The sequence below is a fragment of the Fistularia commersonii genome, chromosome 30, assembly GCF_037954325.1.
Source record: "Fistularia commersonii isolate RoL2024-O1a breed Wild chromosome 30, RoL_Fcom_v1.0, whole genome shotgun sequence".
Classification (NCBI taxonomy): Eukaryota; Metazoa; Chordata; class Actinopteri; order Syngnathiformes; family Fistulariidae; genus Fistularia; species Fistularia commersonii.
In genome coordinates, this window is record NC_141313.1 from 390001 (window position 1) to 406709 (window position 16709).

The window sequence follows — 16709 nt, forward strand, 5'->3', positions numbered from 1 at the left end:
CGTGCGTGGCGCCCCCTGCCGGTCGCCCCTCCGGATGGATCACTTCCGGTTGGCGTCTCCGCCGCCGGATGTTCCGGTCCCGCGCCTCGCGTTCACTTCCATTGGATCCGTTTCCCCGGTGTGTTTTTTCCGTTCGGCTGCCAGAAGGTGTGTGTGTGTGTGTGTGTGTGTGTGTGTGTGTGTGTGTGTGTGTGGGTGTGTGTGAATCAAACTCCGTCTCAAGTGTGTGTGAGGAAGCAGCTCACAGGATCTGAGACATAAGAGTGGTCTGATGGTCTGGAGACCCTCTGGTCCAGGTCTGGACCGTCCCGGGTCAGTGCTGGACCTCCTGCAAGGTCTCAGAGTTGAGGAGGAACCTGGAAGAACACGTGCGAGGCGCCGTTTTGAAAAATGGCCGAAGATCCCGGTCGTGCGGCGTTAGCATTAGCATCAGCTGTGGTTTCATTGCGTTTAACAGTACTTTGCGTTCCCATGGCGACGGAGCCGCGGCGCCAGGCGGCATTCCGGCCTCCGGCGGCGGCGGCGGCGGCGGGGCGTTCAGATGATTGAACCGTCGACCTCGGAGACGGGGTCGACCTCAAAACCACTAATAACCAACATCAGCAAAGGAAGGCATTTGTGAGGCTCATTAACGAGGCGCAGGCTCAAGAGGCGGCGGCGGCGCGGCTGACGGGCGCCGTCTGACGCCGTCTGACGCCGCCTGACACCATCTGACGCCGCTCAGGGCTTACATTTCATCCGCGGCGACACGGCGGGATAAAGGGATGCTCGCCGGATGGAGAGCGAGCCGGGGCGTCCTTAATTGACGGTTTGCGCGTCCGCCGGCGTGAACCCGCACCTCGGAAACTTCTGGAAAGTGGTTTAGAGAAGCCGGGACCCGAAGCTCCTCCCGCCGCCATCAGAGGCTTTGCAGGCTCCGTCCTGGGCTCCTCCTCGGAGGGCTTATCTCTGCTCCCGGTGTCCCAGATTACACAGCCAATTAGGGCGCCGGCAAAGCCCCTTCTGCTACCCAGCCCGGCTGGGGAGCAGCGTGTGTGTGTGTGTGTGTGTGTGTGTGTGTGTGTGTGTGTGTTGGCAGCAGGTCGTGTGGTTGTAAGCTGGGTGTGAGGAGACGCGAGGCCTGGTCTCAGCAGGAAGCGACGACCTACATAAAACAATGGTCAGCGACGGGATTAAAGCAGCAAACAGACAAACACTGATGGCGGCGGCGGCGGCGGCGGCGGCGGGTGGGGTTCCCGGGCCGGCGAGGCTCTCGCGCCGCGGCGCCCCGACTTCCTCGGCAGGTTCATCTAGGACTCTGAATTGTCCGTCGGCGCCAATGCTTATGACTGACAGCCTCTTGTCCGGCGGCAGCTTAGTGTAGCTCCGCCCCCTTGAGCGTGTGAGCGGATTGAGCGGCGCCGACTTCGGAGAAGGTCGGCGTCGCGACCAGACGGTGAGAATGAACTGAGCGTGGACGGCGGCGCCCCAAAGAAAAGACGGGTGACCTCCCAGAAGGGGCGGCGAAGGAACCGCCGCGGGTTCCCGTCCGTCTTGAGACGTTTGTTCCAGGCGCCTCCACGTTAGTCGAAACTCAGAGCGTCGCGGCGGCAGGACCGGCGTCGGCGTCGGACGTGAGTTCGAGGCGCGTCGTTCAACCGCCCGAGCGCCGACTCGAAGAATTGGATGGTGGAGCAGTTTCTGAAAAGCTGAAGAGGTGGTTCTCACGGCGGTAGAAAGGTGGTAGTCGAGAAGCAGCAGCAGGTCACTGATCACACCAGAGCAAAGGAGCACCTTCTTCTTCTCCTTTTGGCTTTTCTCTTCAGCGGCGACTCGACCTTCTCCATGTCAAGCACCTCACAGTCCTCGCTCGTATGTCCGGAGCGTGAACATGCTAAACAAACCCCCTTTGCCTCAAGAGGAGCACTTTCCTGGCTCCCTCCCGGCACACTGGCCATGAACCACCTCCAGAAGGGGATATTTTGATGCTGCCGCTCCACCGGCCCCTCGGGGACAAATTAAGTTCTTCTGATTGTATCCTGATCCTCTGAGACCATCAGGCCCAGACCTTCTGCCAGGAGGCTCTTCCTCGCACTCCGCAGACCCAACCATTGCCCCGCTCAAAGTTCTCCAGATTTAACTCCGCCGGTATTTTTGCGGTTTTCCCGCGGGACGGCGCAGAGGCCGGGGGACGGCCGGCGCACCCGCCACCTTCTCTCACTTCCACCCGGTCCAGAATGAAGGGTAGGACGACGGAGAGCCACCGAGCCCCTCGTCCTGATGCAACCATTCACCTTCTCATTCTCCTGTCATATAGAGGCATACAACTCTTGACCCTCTCACTCGCGCATCTGGACAATCAGGGTTTTCTGCGGACAGAAACCGGAGAACCCAAAGGAAACCCAAAGGAAACCCAAAGGAAACCCACGGCGACACAAGGAGAAGAAGGAGCTCTCACACGAGACTTCTGAGAAGGAGCCAGGAACCTTCTCCGTCGTTTTCATTTGCTTTCCGGGTTACTTCGGTATCGATGCGATGCTAACGGGAACTCCTGTGATAAAGAGCCTCTGCGCCACCGACGACCCGCAGGTTCTCAGGTCAGTTTTCCTGTGGATCAGGCGCCCCCTAGTGCTCAGCGAGTGTGTCTCCTCCGTGGTGAACATCCTGGACGGAAGCATCACAGCAGAGGCCCTTCGTCCAGCTTCATCCAGCTCCCCGACGTAGATCTTCTCATCGTCGTCTGTCCTTTGCGGTCACGTCTTCTGGTAGAGCAGAACAACCCAGCATGCATGCATTTACATTGTTTCATGGAGAATCGAGTAGGATGTCCGATAAAAAAGGATATCAATCAGGCTAAATGTCTATGAATGGATATGTACTGCTCAAAAAAATAAAGGGAACACTTGAACAACACAATGTAACTCCAAGTCAATCACACTTGTGTGAAATCACAGTGTCCACTCAGGAAGCAGCACAGATTCATTTGGACTTGTTTTAAGGACATTACATCAAAGTTGGATCAGCCTGGAGTTTGTTTTTACACTTTCATTTGGAGTGTGATTCCTAATCCAGACCTCCATGGGTTGATACAATTGATTTCCATTGATCATTTTTGTGTGATTTTGTTGTCAGCACATTCAACTGTGTAAAGAGCAAAGTATTTCATAAGAATATTTCATTCATTTAGATCTAGGATGTGTTTTTTAAGTGTTCCCTTTATTTTTTTCAGCAGTGTATAATATGTACATATGAATGTATAAAGTATATGTAGCAGCGTCTATTTATGTGTAGAACGTCCATATTTCTCGCAGATCCCATCAGCTGTAGGTGTCCTGTCCCCTGGAATCTGTCCAGATACCCAGATCTTCTGGCGTCTCGTCCCTGGAACCCAAACAAGCCTGGTCCCTTTCAGCTTCGCCAGGTCGTCCTCCGCTCCGCCTTCTTCCTCTCCATCTTCCGTCCCGTTCTCTCGCCGAGTCCTTTGCCGCCGGCGACCCCTTCAGAAGACACGTTGTCCACAAGCTGTGGTCCACCTGGAGCTCCACAAGAGCTCCACCTCCGCTCTTACAAGAGGCTCTTGTGGCGTCGGCCGCCTCCATCTGTTCTACCAGGGACGTCCTGTCCGGCGCCACAAACCCACGACGTCCTAGTTTTATGGCGACTAAGATGAAGGAATGACTCATTCGGCCGAGGACATAAAAGCGGGATTTGAAAAGTGTCTTCGAGAAGATTGTGATAACTTTAATTTGATTTGTTTGCTCTGGAGGGAAAAGTACTGAAACCAGTCACATTTTCAGAGGACTCTTTTCAAGACGGGAGTTTTACTCATTTATGTATTTCTACTCAAATATTTATCCCCGGCAGCTCGACTCCTTTTCTCCTCTAACATTATAAAAGATGGCTTTTAGCTGCCGTGAGAAGAAAAAGTGTTTTCAAGGCAGACCTTCTCCCTCCAGGGCTCTGCAGAGAGTGGCCACCAGGGGGCGCTGTCTGCTTTCCAAGCTCTTTCACTGCCCAGAAACAATCGTTCACTCGTTCACTCGTTCACTCGTCAGGACATAAATATTCAGTCGTCCCTCGTCTGGACACAACGGTTCACTGCTTCACCGTCACTCGTCCTCCTGGAAGCTCCTGCATGTGTTGAAGCTGGAGAACCCTGAGGAACCCTGAGGAACCCTGAGGAACCCTGAGGACGCTCGCTGCTGCGACAGCAGGACATCAGGAAGAATAATAGCTGCATTATTGTCTTGGGTTTCGTGTCGGCCGTGAGAAGATCTCATCAGTGATCTGACAAGATACGCCTTCTCAATATAGAATAAATAATACTATGAAGAATGAAAAATTATCGCTGGAAAAACATCAGCATATTTGATATCAGATGTAAACATTTCTGTCTGAAGTCATCCGATGCCGTCTGCTCAGCGTTTCATTTGTTTTGTTAAAATACCCTTTTACAAATGACTTTCAGAGATAAAAAAATGGGATTCTATCATGAAAAAGTTTTCTATCCTCCATTATTGAGAATCATATGTACATATATGAGATAAACAGGTTGGTGAAACAGAGATAAAGATGGAAAGGATGTCCAACAGGTCCGGGCGATTAAGGACAGAGAGGGAAATGTATTGACAGATGCTAGAAGAGTGATGGAAGATTGAAAGAGTACTTTGAAGAATTGATGAATGTGGAAAATGAAAGAGAGGCAAGGGTAGAAGAGGTGACTATTGTAGACCACAAAGTAGCACAAATTAGTAAAAGTGAAGTGAGGAAGGCATTGAAGAGGAAGAAGAGTGGAAAAGCAGTTGGTCCTGATGATATACCTGTGGAGGTGTGGAAGTGTCTAGGAGAGGCAGCGGTGGATTTTCTGACTAGATTATTCAACAGGATCTTAGAGAGTGAGAAGATGCCTGAAGAATGGAGACAAAGTGTGATGGTGCCTATTTTTAAGAATAAAGGGGATGTGCAGAATTGTGGCAACTACAGAGGGATAAAGTTGATGAGCCATACAATGAAGTTATGGGAAAGAGTAGTGGAAACTAGACTGAGAGCAGAAGTCAGCATTTGTGAACAGCAGTATGGCTTCATGCCTAGGAAGAGTACTACAGATGCAGTATTTGCGTTGAGAATGCTAATAGAAAAGTACAGAGAAGGCCAGAGGGAGCTGCATTGTGTTTTTGTAGACATAGAAAAAGCATATGACAGGGTGCCAAGAGAGGAGCTCTGGTATTGTATGAGGAAGTCTGGAGTGCCAGAGAAGTATGTTACACTGGTGCAGGACATGTATGCTAGCTGTGAGACACTGGTACGGTGTGCTGTAGGGGTAACAGAGAAGTTCAAGGTGGAGGTGGGACTCCATCAGGGATCAGCTCTGAGCCCCTTCTTGTTCGCAATGGTGATGGACAGGCTGACAGATGAGGTTAGACAGGAATCCCCATGGACCATGATGTTTGCATCAGACCACAGAAAACAGGTAGAGGAAAATCTAGAGAGGTGGAGGTATGCTCTGCAAAGGAGAGGAATGAAAGTTAGTCGCAGCAAGACAGAATATATGTGTGTGAATGAGAGGAACTCGGGAGGAACGGTGAGGCTACAGGGAGTGGAGATCAAGAAGCTGGAGGATTTCAGGTACTTGGGGTCAACAGTCCAGAGCAATGGAGAGTGTGGAAAAGAGGTGAAGAGACGGTCCAAGCAGGTTGGAATGGGTGGAGAAAAGTGTCAGGGGTACCAAGAGATAGAAGAACATCAGCCAGAATAAAAGGAAAGGTGTACAAGACAGTGGTGAGACCAGCGATGATGTTTGGACTAGAAACTGTTCCAATGACCAAAAGACAGCAGGCAGAACTAGAGGTTGCAGAGATGAAGATGTTGAGGTTCTCTTTGGGAGTGACCAGGATGGAGAGGATCAGGAATGAGTCCATCAGAGGAACAGCACATGTTATATGTTTTGGAGAGAAGGTCAGAGAAGCCAGACTGAGATGGTTGGGTCATGGACAGAGAAGAGATAGTGAATATATTGGTAGAGGGATGCTGGAATTGGAGCTGCCAGGCAAGAGGTCTCGAGGAAGACCAAAGAGAAGATTTATGGACGTAGTGAGAGAAGATATGAAGGTAGTTGGTGTGAGAGAGGAGGATCCAGAGAATAGGGTTAGATGGAGAAAGTGGACTCGCTGTGGAGACCCTGAAGGGGAAAGACGAAAGAAGAAGAAGAAAAATATGTACATATATGAGATGGTATTTGTACGTATATATACATATAATTTATTGATTAATCACATCAAAAATGAAATAAGGGTGACTAAGTTTAGATGGAAAAAAGATGAATAGAAATAAAACATTTTATAAAATATAAAATAATTACTTTCTTTAAGAGGTGGGTATGTTGCTTCTCTAAGTTCCCCAAAACATAATAAAATAAAGTGAAGTCATGATTAAAAGATAAAGGATAAAGTTCATTAATCATATGAATAAAATCAAAAATGAAGATCCAATAAACTGTTTTCATATTTTCTAAAACCCTTCCATAAATGGATCCGTATTTTAGATTGTGTTCGACAGCAGATGATTAAAAGAAACACAGGCGTAAAACTTGTTCCACAACTAAAATTTGGGAATTTTCTTCCCAGGTGGGATTAATTCTAAACATTTCATAAACGTGCTCTGTTCCGTGTGTTTTTTTCCAAATAGAAAATCAATTTCTTGCTCTATTTTTTAAACGAAATAATTATATATTGACTTTCATTCTGATTTACTCTGTAGCCTTACTTTATATTTTATATACAATTTTCTCTCCATCGTCGAAAATTAGAAAACATGTATTCTGTTTGAGATGGGTTTGTGTACGCGGGTGCGCACACACACACACACACACACACACACACACACACTCGACATATATTTATATTTTAGAAAATGTGGGGGATGTGGACACAGAAGTGTGTGTAGTGTATATAAATGTGTGTGTACATGTGTTTTTGGTGATGTATGCATGCATGCTTGTGCACATAGCTATGTGTGTGTTTGTGTGTGTGTATACATATAAAAATAGATAATATAAGTATATACCATGTATACAAATAAAACATATGTGTGTGTACATATATATATAAATAAACACATGTTTGTGTACACACACACACACACACACATATATATGTAAATATATACACACACACACACACACACACACACACACACACACACACACACACACACTTCAATAAATCACCTGTGATATGACAGTGACATGCCTTTATTAGTGTGTTTCCTGAGGGCAGCTCTTCAGGCTGAGGAGCAGGACCTTCTCGGTGAAGAAGTCCAGCCCCCAGGCTCGCTGCCGGTCCGTCAGGGCGTCCTCAGCCTGCAGAACCTCCACGCGGCAGCTCCGCCCTGGAGAGCAGAGGCCGTCGCTTAGCGTCCATCCGCCTCCCGCGGGCGTCCATCTCGGGGTCACACTCACCGAACAGCTGGTGCACCTGCTCCTCGGACACGAAGAAGGGAGGACCTGGAGGAGATGCGGAGCAGGACGCTCACCGAGGCGTTCTCACATGTGCAGACCCGCCCGCGAGCCGAGCCTTACCGTCGTGAAGGGAGGGGTTGTACTCCACCGTGTCCAGGAGGTACCTGCAGTCGGGCGCCATCAGGGACCTCAAGAGATCGGCGTACCTGCGGAGAACCCGCTCAGATCAGGGGCGCCGCCGCGCTATTACACTGTTATTACACTGTTATTACACTGTTATTACACTGTTATTACACAATGAGCTCGAACTCCCTCTTTGAGTTTAAATGTTGTGAGATATTAGAAAGGGTGAGGTTTCAGTGTGATTGTGTTTTCTGTGTTTGCTTTGGATGCTTTACTTGCGTCGCTCTCTCGGGTTGACGGCCACCAGGGAGCCCCGGTCCCAGATGGCCCCGAACCGGCCCGCCACCGAGCTGGGGAGAAACCACAACCGAGCCTCGATCTCCACGTCCGGGAGACGCGAGTCGCGGAGGCGAGCCGGAGTTACCTGGAGAAGCGGAGCAGGTCGCAGTTGTAGATGGAGATGTTCCTCTCGGAGCACTGAGGAACCAAACGGAGAACTTGGCTGTCACATCTTCACCAGGCGCTAACACGCTCGTCGCACGCAGACGAAGAACAATTAAGAGATGAAAGTAGGTCTATCTGGTTTGGAGACGGCTCTTTGGCAGCGGTGACTTCTGAATAACCTCTTCTGGTACTTTGGATCTTCAGTTATGGATTTGCAATCTTTGTGAGCTTTGGACGAAAGCATCTGCTAGATGACCGGAATGTAAAGTAATGCTTCTGGGACACGGACCCGACCGGACCTTCTGATGGACCCGGCGGCCCCCCGACGCCACACGGACCTTGTAGACCTTTGCTCCGGGCGGCTCGGGGACGGCCTCCACGCTGAAGCTCAGCCCGTTCTCCTGGAAGAACTCCCGGATGGCCTTCTCGGCGATCTCCACCCCGACCACGGCGTGGCCCAGGTCCGCCAGCCTGCGGGAGGACACCAGGAGACACCAGGAGACACCTTCAGACACCTTCAGACACCTTCAGACACCTTCAGACGGCGGGTCAGGACGGGTCTCGCACCACTTCATGTCCACGGCCTTCCCACAGAGGGGGAAGAAGAAGCGCACGGCGGAGCGTCCGGCCAGGGCCTTCTCCACGTTCTTCTCCAGCATCCTGTGGAATCCCACGCAAAGCCATCAGATGCTTCTCCGTCCGGAGCCACCTCAGAAGTTCTTGCTCGCTGAACGTCCGGACGGCCTCCTCACCTGTGAACGTGGGGCTGATGGAAGCCGATCTTCTCCTCCGCCCAGCGCTGCTCCCACTCCTCCAGGGTCACCACACGGTCGGCCTGAGACGCCATCATGGAAGCAGGAGGACCACGCTGGAGACCAAAGGAGAATGTAGAAGAACAGAGGAGAATGTAGAAGAACAGAGGAGAACAGAGGAGAACACAGGGGACAACAGAGGGGAAGCCTAGAGATTGTTGGAGAACAGAAGACCACGGTGGAGACCAGAGGAGATAGAAGAACAGAGGAGAACAGAGGAGCATTGGAGATCGCTGGACCACAGTGGAGATCAGTGGAGAAGTTTGGACCCCGGTGGACCCCGGTGGACCAAAGTGGACCCCGGTGGACCCCGGTGGAGGTGGCTTCTGCACGGGGATCGGCGCTCCGGTCCACCGGGTTGCCGCCGTGTCTCCACGCGGGGAAGCGTGTTGTTGTACCTGCGTGGACACGCCGAGGAGCCTCTGGAGATCCCGGACCGACCCGGAAGTCTTCCCGGCGGGGTCGGAGCTCGTCGACGGTCGGAGATCCACGCGTGACGGACGGCGGCCTCTGCGCGGCGACTTCCGGTAGGGGCGGCGCCTGGGGGAGGCGCGTTCGTGACCGTGGGAAATTCCGGCGTCGTCACGTGAAGGCAGCACACGCAACAGAGGACGGCTCGAGGCGCGGGATCGATCACATCGATTGATTACAAATCAATCCCGGCGCGCCGCCCAATCACGGGCTGAGCCGGACTTAAAATACATTTTAATGGTTTAAATAAAGACACTGGCGACCGGCATGAAGATCAACCTTTTCAAAGAAAAACCATCTCCCGGCGAACAAACCTTCAGATAAATAAAGATCCAATAGTTTCGTCCAAAATAAAGCCCTGTTCGCTCGCAAACAAATGAAACGCGGGTTATAAACGAAATAAAAATAAAATCAAAGTAGAATGAAATAAAGCCCTCTTTACTGCTGCTATTGTAGCCGAGTTATTGTGGAAAGTCGCCTGACTGAATGACAGTAAAACAACTAAACGCGGAGATGCCGGTGTTTACCGGGAAACGTTCCCGTCTTTATTAGATTTGTTTCACTTCTTCTCCGCACCGTCAAGTTCCCAACCACCCAGCACGCCACACTTCCGCTTCCTGTTGGGGTTTCACAATAAGAGCCCAAACATCTACTGAGGTTAACACTTATAACCGGAACAAGCTCAGAAAGATGTGTTACACTTTGTTTAAAATAATTCAACTGGCAGACAAAGAAGTGGCAAAAATAAAATCAAAATATTCAAAAATAAAGACCCTTTAACTAGTAAACGGCGAAAACACTGGTTGTTATGCTCTCAAAATAATTCCGATTAGAATATTTCCAATCTATCTCGATTGACTGAACGAACAACCAAACAGGTTATGCTGTTCTACAAATCAATAAAGAAAACCCTAACCCTAAATAAGATAAAAATATTTATAATCATGCATCTTTTCCTGCCAAGCCACCAAAACACAGGTGATATAGTCCTCTACCATTCAAAATCAAGGTTTAAAACATCTATCAATAACACACACACACACACAGACACACACACACACACACAGCCTTTTTTTTACTGAACATAAATAGTACAAACATATAAACATATGTACAAACAAACATGTCAATGTAGAATTGAATGTCAACGTATCAAGCGTGGATGAGGAAGCAAAGGACATGAGGACATTTGTTCTGTATGTAATCACTTAACTGTACCAGTTAACAGTGTTAAAGGTTTGTGAGAAATGTTTAATGCAAGAACAAAAAGAAAATAAAGGAAAACAAATAAATAAATAGGTAAATAAAATTAAAAAAAAAACTTGCAAGGGGATTATAATATGTATTTGACTTGGTGGTTCACAAGGAATCTCAGACATCAAACTGTATATTTTTTGGTTTTTTGATTTTTCCATTAGTTTTAAGGATCTTTTATATAATTCAAAATTGTTTATAAAGAATGTAAAATTGGGGGAACATTTTTGCATTCTGTTTTTGTGAATGAAGAACTTGGCCAGGCCTAAAATAACATTGACACATAGTTCATCTCTTTTGTTGCTTAAAAGTAAACCAAATGTTATATCATCTCTTGAGAAGGAAACTGGTGACGATGGAAAATCATCTTAAACCCATTTTTGAGTTTTTTCACATGACAAAAATCTGTGGTCAGTGGTTTCAATGTTGTCTTCACAAAAGGTACAAATATTATCTTCAAAATTAAAGCGTCCCCTCAATAATTCCTGAGATGGGTAGATGTCAGTCATCATTTTGAGTGGGTCTCTTTACCCTCGGAGGTATGAATAGAGTCAGATACATGGTTGCTGCTGGCTATCCATTCCTTATCAAACTTATTTAAAATGTTATTTTGGTTTTGACATCCAGGGAATAAGTTTTCTGTCAAACATTTCCTAATAAAGGAGTTGCTGCATTTTCTTTCCAAAATTGAGATTCCAAACACACACACACGCACACACACACACACACACACGCACACACACACACACACAGCTACCTGAAGTTGAAAACCTCCCAGCTTCCGGCTCGGCTGATTTTCTTGTCGCGCGACGTTCTGTGTCCGCAGATTGATCCGATTGTGTTATCGATTAGTTCCTCCGTGATCCGATCATCCGCCGCGAACCCGCTTCCGGCCCGCGGCTGTCCAGCATCCTCGGCCGGAGCGGCAACGCGCTCTCCGGCCACCAGGTGGCGCCAGAGAGCCGGAGCGGCGCCACCGGCCGCCGCCGGGACAAAGACGGCGGCGGGAAGATGTGCGCGCACGGAGGCTGCGGTTCAACCGGGGACCGGCACGATTTATTGCAGTACCGGACCGCGAGTGTGTGTGTGTGTGTGTGTGTGTGTGTGTGTGTGTGTGTGTGTGTGTGTGTGTGTGTATCGATGGGCATCCACCGATCGATCACCGGCGTGAATCGATACAAAGAAAAACAACCCCAAACCGACCGGAAGTGTCACGTGGCCCACGCGCCCTTCGCGTCCGTTACGCCGCGGCGTGAATGGCCGCGTGCACAGCAACGCGTCTGGGTCCCGCGCGCCAGATGTGCGGAGACGTCGGAGCGGCCGCCGACCAATCAGCGGCGCCCGGGGGCGGGGCGTGCGTGTGTGTGGGGGGGGGGGATGTGCACGGAGAGAGAGAGAGAGAAATGGAGAATTTAACGCGCAGCGTCCGCCGCGCACGGCTCGGGCACGCCGGGGGCATCCGCGAACGCCCGGCCGCGGCGTGAAGGATCCACGGGAGACCGGGACGAGCGTGGGTCGCCACCCCGGTAAGAGCTCGCTCTCTGCGGGGGGTGCGGGGGGTGCGGGAGGGGGGGCGCCGTTGTCCGCAGCCCGGTGATGATGCGTTCAGGGACCGAGCGTTCATCCGGTGATCGACCCGCTATTATGCATGTTATTTTGCCTGAGACTGATCACACACACACACACACACACACACTCGCCGTTTCCTTTCATTGTCCGCGCCGCCGCCGTGCACGGACGCGCGCCTCCCTCCTGCTGGGACAGCGTGGATCGCACCTTTGTCCCCCCAGCCTACGGCGTGGAATCCACGCGTGTGTGTGTGTGCGTTTGTCGTCACGTCACGCGGTGTTTACTTCTGGTGGCCGGCGGGTGGGGTGAGGATGTGTGTGTGTGTGTGCGAGTGTGCGTGTGTGTGCGTATGTGTGCGCATGTGTGTGGAGGAGTTGGTGGCTCAGAGCCTGTGGATCCGGTGGAACACACACACACACACACACACACACACACACACACACACACACACACACACACACACACACACACACACACACCGTTCAGCCCAACCTGCCACAGACACCTGCAGATCTCCAGACGCTCTCAAACACGTTGCAGTGTCACTGAAGGCAACGGTCTCCCACCCCACCCGCGCGCACACACACAAGCACTCTCACACACACACACACACACACACACACACAAGCACTCTCACACACACACACACACACACACACACTCTCTTTGTGGACGCCTCCTGGACGAGGGCCTGCTGCGTCTCCCGCCGGTCAGCTGGTCCGTGGGCTGCTGGCTCTCCTTCCAGGAACCCCTCCAACACCGGGGGAGGAGCGTGCACGTGGGAACTGGCGTGCACGTCGGGGGCACCTCTCGGCGTCGGGTCAGCGAGCGCTCCGACCCGCAGGAGGCCGGGTCACATGACCCGAGGCGCCCTTTAAACCAGTTCAAAAGATGGCGTTTCCTGGTGTCAGAAGAATGTGGAGATGTTTCCCCTGGTGGAGCAGGTGGAGCAGGTGGAGAAGGTGGAGAAGGTGGAGAAGGTGGAGAAGGTGGAGAAGGTGTTTCAGGTGTTTCAGGCGGCCGTCTGGACTACAAACATGGCGGATAAAAGCCGGAGTGCCGGCGCGGCTCATCTGCCCGCCCGTGCTAATTAGCCCTGGCGGCGGGAGCGCGGCGTGTTGTCGAGGCGTAATTAATCAACCCGCCTCATAATCACACCGCCGTTTGGTTTGCGAGCCGTTGGCGGCTGGTGGGCGAACAGCCCAAGAGACCCCACCACACACACACACACACACACACACACACACACACACACAGTCCCCTGGTAAACATAGAGTACAGTGCTATTAAGTTGGCGGCGGTGGAGGTGCTGTTTGCCATATTGTGAAAATGGCGGCCATAAAAGCTCCGGCGCCTGATTAAGTTTACGGCCATCTTGTTCGGGAGGTGGTCGCATTTGTGTGATTATGTGTGTGTGTGTGTGTGTGTGTGTGTGTTTGATTGGGCAGCCCGTAGATGTGTGCTGGAAACACACCCCGTCTTTTGAGGCCGTCCCCTGGTTTGCTGTTGGTGCGCTGGGTTTCCCGGGTCGCACCTGAAGGCTCCTCCTGCTGAGCTCCTCCTGCTGAGCTCCTCCTGCTGAGCTCCTCCTGCTGAGCTCCTCCTGCTGAGCTCCAGCGAGCTCCAGCGAGCTCCTCACATCAGGCAACCTCGGGTCGCTAATGAGACCAGAGGAAGCGGCGTGAATATAAAGCCCGCTCTTTTTACGTTCCTCGAACAAATCCTCCAAAATAAACGCGTCCAGAAGCCGCGGCCTGGCCGTGGTGTAATGAGAGAGCGCTGCGTTTTAATTTTAGCTCGCTCCGCCGCAAGATTTGTGTTTTTTCCGAGAATGTCGCGCTCCTGCGCCCCCTTTTTACCGGCGGGGCCAGTAAAAACACAGCGCCAGCTGCGCTTCGGTAGCCGAACCCAGAACGGCCGCTCTCACCCGCTCGGCCCAAAAGGCCACCACCGAGCATGAATCATGGGTTTTATTTAGCACCGCCCTGCAGCCTGTGTGTGTGTGTGTGTGTGTGTGTGTGTGTGTGTGTGTGTGTTTGTCGGGGTGTTCCAATGACTGCGGAGGACGCCGACAACCCAAAAACCCCTCATTCATTCACGCTCCTCACCGGAGGTCTGGGGACTCGTTCAGTCCTTCATCTGCGGGGCGTCTTACGGAGCGGGGCTGCACACACTCACACACTCACACACTCACACACTCACACACTCACACACTCACACACTCACAATCACACACTCTGTCGCCTCCTGAGCTGCTTTTCAAATGTTCTCGTCCAAATAACGTATCAAGGGTGAAAATGCCGAACGTGTTTGGATCCTCACGAGGACTCGACGCCTACATGTCTGGTCACCTGGCGCCGCCGCCCGTGCCTCACGGCGCCGCGAGACGACGTTTCCGCTCACAATTGAGCGAAGACTTGCACGGCGTCAGAGTAAGGCACTGCGGCGTCAGAGTGAAGCATGGCGGCGTCAGAGTAAGGCGCGGCGGCGACCGGTAGCCGCTTCCTGGCGTTTGGAAGCGGAGAAACGGGCGCCGTCCGGAGGACTGAGATTTCAGTCCCTTCGCCGTCCTCCCTCTCAGCTGCCCTCCGGAGGGACACCGGCGTGGTGGCTTTTAGGAACGGTCCGGAAGCGTCGCTCTGCCGTTCCCTTCTCGGGAAGAGCGACGGTCGAGGGACGGATCTGGGTCCTTATCGGATTGGCGTTCAGCCCTTTCTTGAGGAAGCGTTCCGAAGGCTGCCTCAGCTGCTTCAGCTGCACCAACTTGCGGCCGCTTGTTGGCCGCATGCGGGCGGGACTGGTTGGGCAGATCAATACAATCTTTCACTCGTCCGCACGTCCGAACCGCACAGGGTCTCCGCCGAACCTCCCGCATGCCATTGGACTGCGGGAGGAACCTCGAGGAACCCCGAGGAACCCCGTGCAGACAACCTGGAGACTCTGCCTGGAAAAGCTTCCCAGTGGGAACCCAGACCTTCTCGCCGCGATGCAGGAGCGCCGAGCAAATGGCTTCCCAAAATATCCACTCCATCGGAAACACAGAGTGTCCAGGTGTCGGTTTGCAGGAGCACGAGTCGAACAACCTGCCGCGTCCACGAAGATCAGGGCGGACGGATGAGACTCTGCCACGCCCACACACACACACACACACACACACACACACACACACACACACACACACACAGCTAATACCCTCATGTGTGGCGCCTCACAGTTGATTGAATCCCTGAAGGTCCTCAGGGACGCCGTCCACCATCAGCCTTTATTCCCCTTGACCTGCTGGTCCGGCTGCTCGCCGCCCTCCAGGCGACAGACCACCTTTCTTCTCCGTGGAAGTGGCTCCTAGAAGGAGCCCCCCTCCCTGACCGGGAGGTTCTCCCTCACAGAGGTCTCTTGTTTCTGGGCCGTCCATCAGACCCTCCAGCACCGTCTAGAAGGTGAGAAAGGAGGCGCACAACTTGTAGTCTTTGTTTGCACGTGAGTGCACTTCCTGTTTTACAGGAAGACAGAGTGGCTTTTCAGACGCCACTGAAGATGTCAAGAAGAACATCGGAGGAACCTCCAGGATCTGGATGTCTCCAACTTGTCTTGGCACCCGAACACCTCCTGTTCCGGCGTGCGACCTCGTGGAGCCGTGCGTCTCCAGAGCTCCCGCCTCCCTGCCCTCACCTTGAACCCTCATCCTCCGCCTTCCAGCACCATCACCGGCCATAAGCAGCCATCATTGATCCACGACAGATGGACTTCTCCCACCTACTCGCATGTGTGTGTGTGTGTGTGTGTGTGTGTGTGTGTGTGAGTGTGTTAGTGAGATGGTTTGAGGGTCAGCGTTGATTGTCTTCGACGCTTCATATTTCAAAAAGTGTAGCAGAGGAACGGCGTGGCTCTGCAGCGTTCTATCAGAGCAGACAACAGAGGAGATCCTTCACGCCCATCATCATCACCACCTCGTCCTCCTAATGATCTCCTCCATCACTTTTCTATTACACCTTCTGGAGAACATTATCAATTACCCCCACGGGCGCAGACCTGACACACATCCCTCACCGGCGTGCACGGCGAATAATGCCCGGGTGCTTCGGAGGACATAAAGCAAGCAGGGATGGGGAGGACCAGGAGGACCAGGAGGACCAGGGGGACCAGGAGGACCAGGAGGACCAGGAGGACGGGGTGGGAGGGGTGGACGGGTGGACGGGTGGGTAGAGAGTGGAAAATCAATGCCTTAACTAAAGGAGCGGGTGAATTATTGATGAGGACGACGTAATGGGATCCCAAGTGTCTGTTTCTGGACCAAAGGCTGCTTGGCGGAGGACGGGAAGGAGGGGGCGGGGCTAAGGAGAAGATACCGAATCTCGACGCATGTTTGCAAGTGGGCCTGGACACACACACACACACACACACACACACACACACCGCCGCTGATTGGCTGTGAATGCAAGATACACCCCAAGCTGGGGTTGGAGACGAGCAGAAGTAGCGTCAGCTAGAATGTATGGAATGTGTGTCTTCTTTGGCGTCGACGAGGTTCTTTAACCCAAGAACTCTGACGTTAAGATAAGTAACACCATCACTGACGTCGGGTATATTTTACCTGATACAAT

At 52.1% G+C, this 16709-nt stretch overlaps 2 protein-coding genes across 4 annotated transcripts in view; one reads left to right on the forward strand and one right to left on the reverse strand.

Moving 5' to 3' along the window:
• Positions 1–7210: 7210 nt before the first annotated feature.
• LOC147215941 (putative thiopurine S-methyltransferase) lies at positions 7211–9865 on the reverse strand. Of its 3 annotated transcripts, XM_086178178.1 has the most exons (10): positions 9813–9827; positions 9213–9354; positions 8755–8962; positions 8570–8662; positions 8341–8473; positions 7983–8035; positions 7834–7908; positions 7556–7641; positions 7436–7480; positions 7211–7365 (listed from the first exon to the last, which is right to left on the reverse strand). In XM_086178178.1, exons 3-10 carry the CDS (start codon positions 8850–8852, stop codon positions 7232–7234), a joined length of 717 nt encoding a protein of 238 aa, XP_086034304.1. In that variant the 5' UTR covers positions 8853–8962; positions 9213–9354; positions 9813–9827; the 3' UTR covers positions 7211–7231. The 3 variants fall into 3 exon arrangements, with proteins under 3 accessions (XP_086034304.1, XP_086034305.1, XP_086034306.1); XM_086178179.1 differs by having other exon boundaries at positions 8755–8870; positions 9213–9862; XM_086178180.1 differs by lacking the exon at positions 7834–7908 and having other exon boundaries at positions 9213–9865.
• Positions 9866–11898: 2033 nt separating this feature from the next.
• ext1c (exostoses (multiple) 1c) overlaps positions 11899–16709 on the forward strand; it is a 42965-nt gene continuing 38154 nt past the window's right edge. The window contains exon 1 of the mRNA XM_086178181.1: positions 11899–12065. The gene's annotated coding sequence lies outside the window, so the exon portion shown is untranslated. The remainder of the gene's footprint in view (positions 12066–16709) is intronic.

Bases quoted from the DNA above. Each gene is read 5' to 3' on its own strand.
- LOC147215941 (XM_086178179.1), bottom strand. From the start codon at position 8,852: ATGATGGCGTCTCAGGCCGACCGTGTGGTGACCCTGGAGGAGTGGGAG. The intron at 7,642-7,833 runs GTAAAGCATCCA...GGTTCTCCGCAG, and splicing joins AACCCGAGAGAGCGACGCAA to GTACGCCGATCTCTTGAGGT. The intron at 7,481-7,555 runs GTAAGGCTCGGC...CATCTCCTCCAG, and splicing joins CAACCCCTCCCTTCACGACG to GTCCTCCCTTCTTCGTGTCC.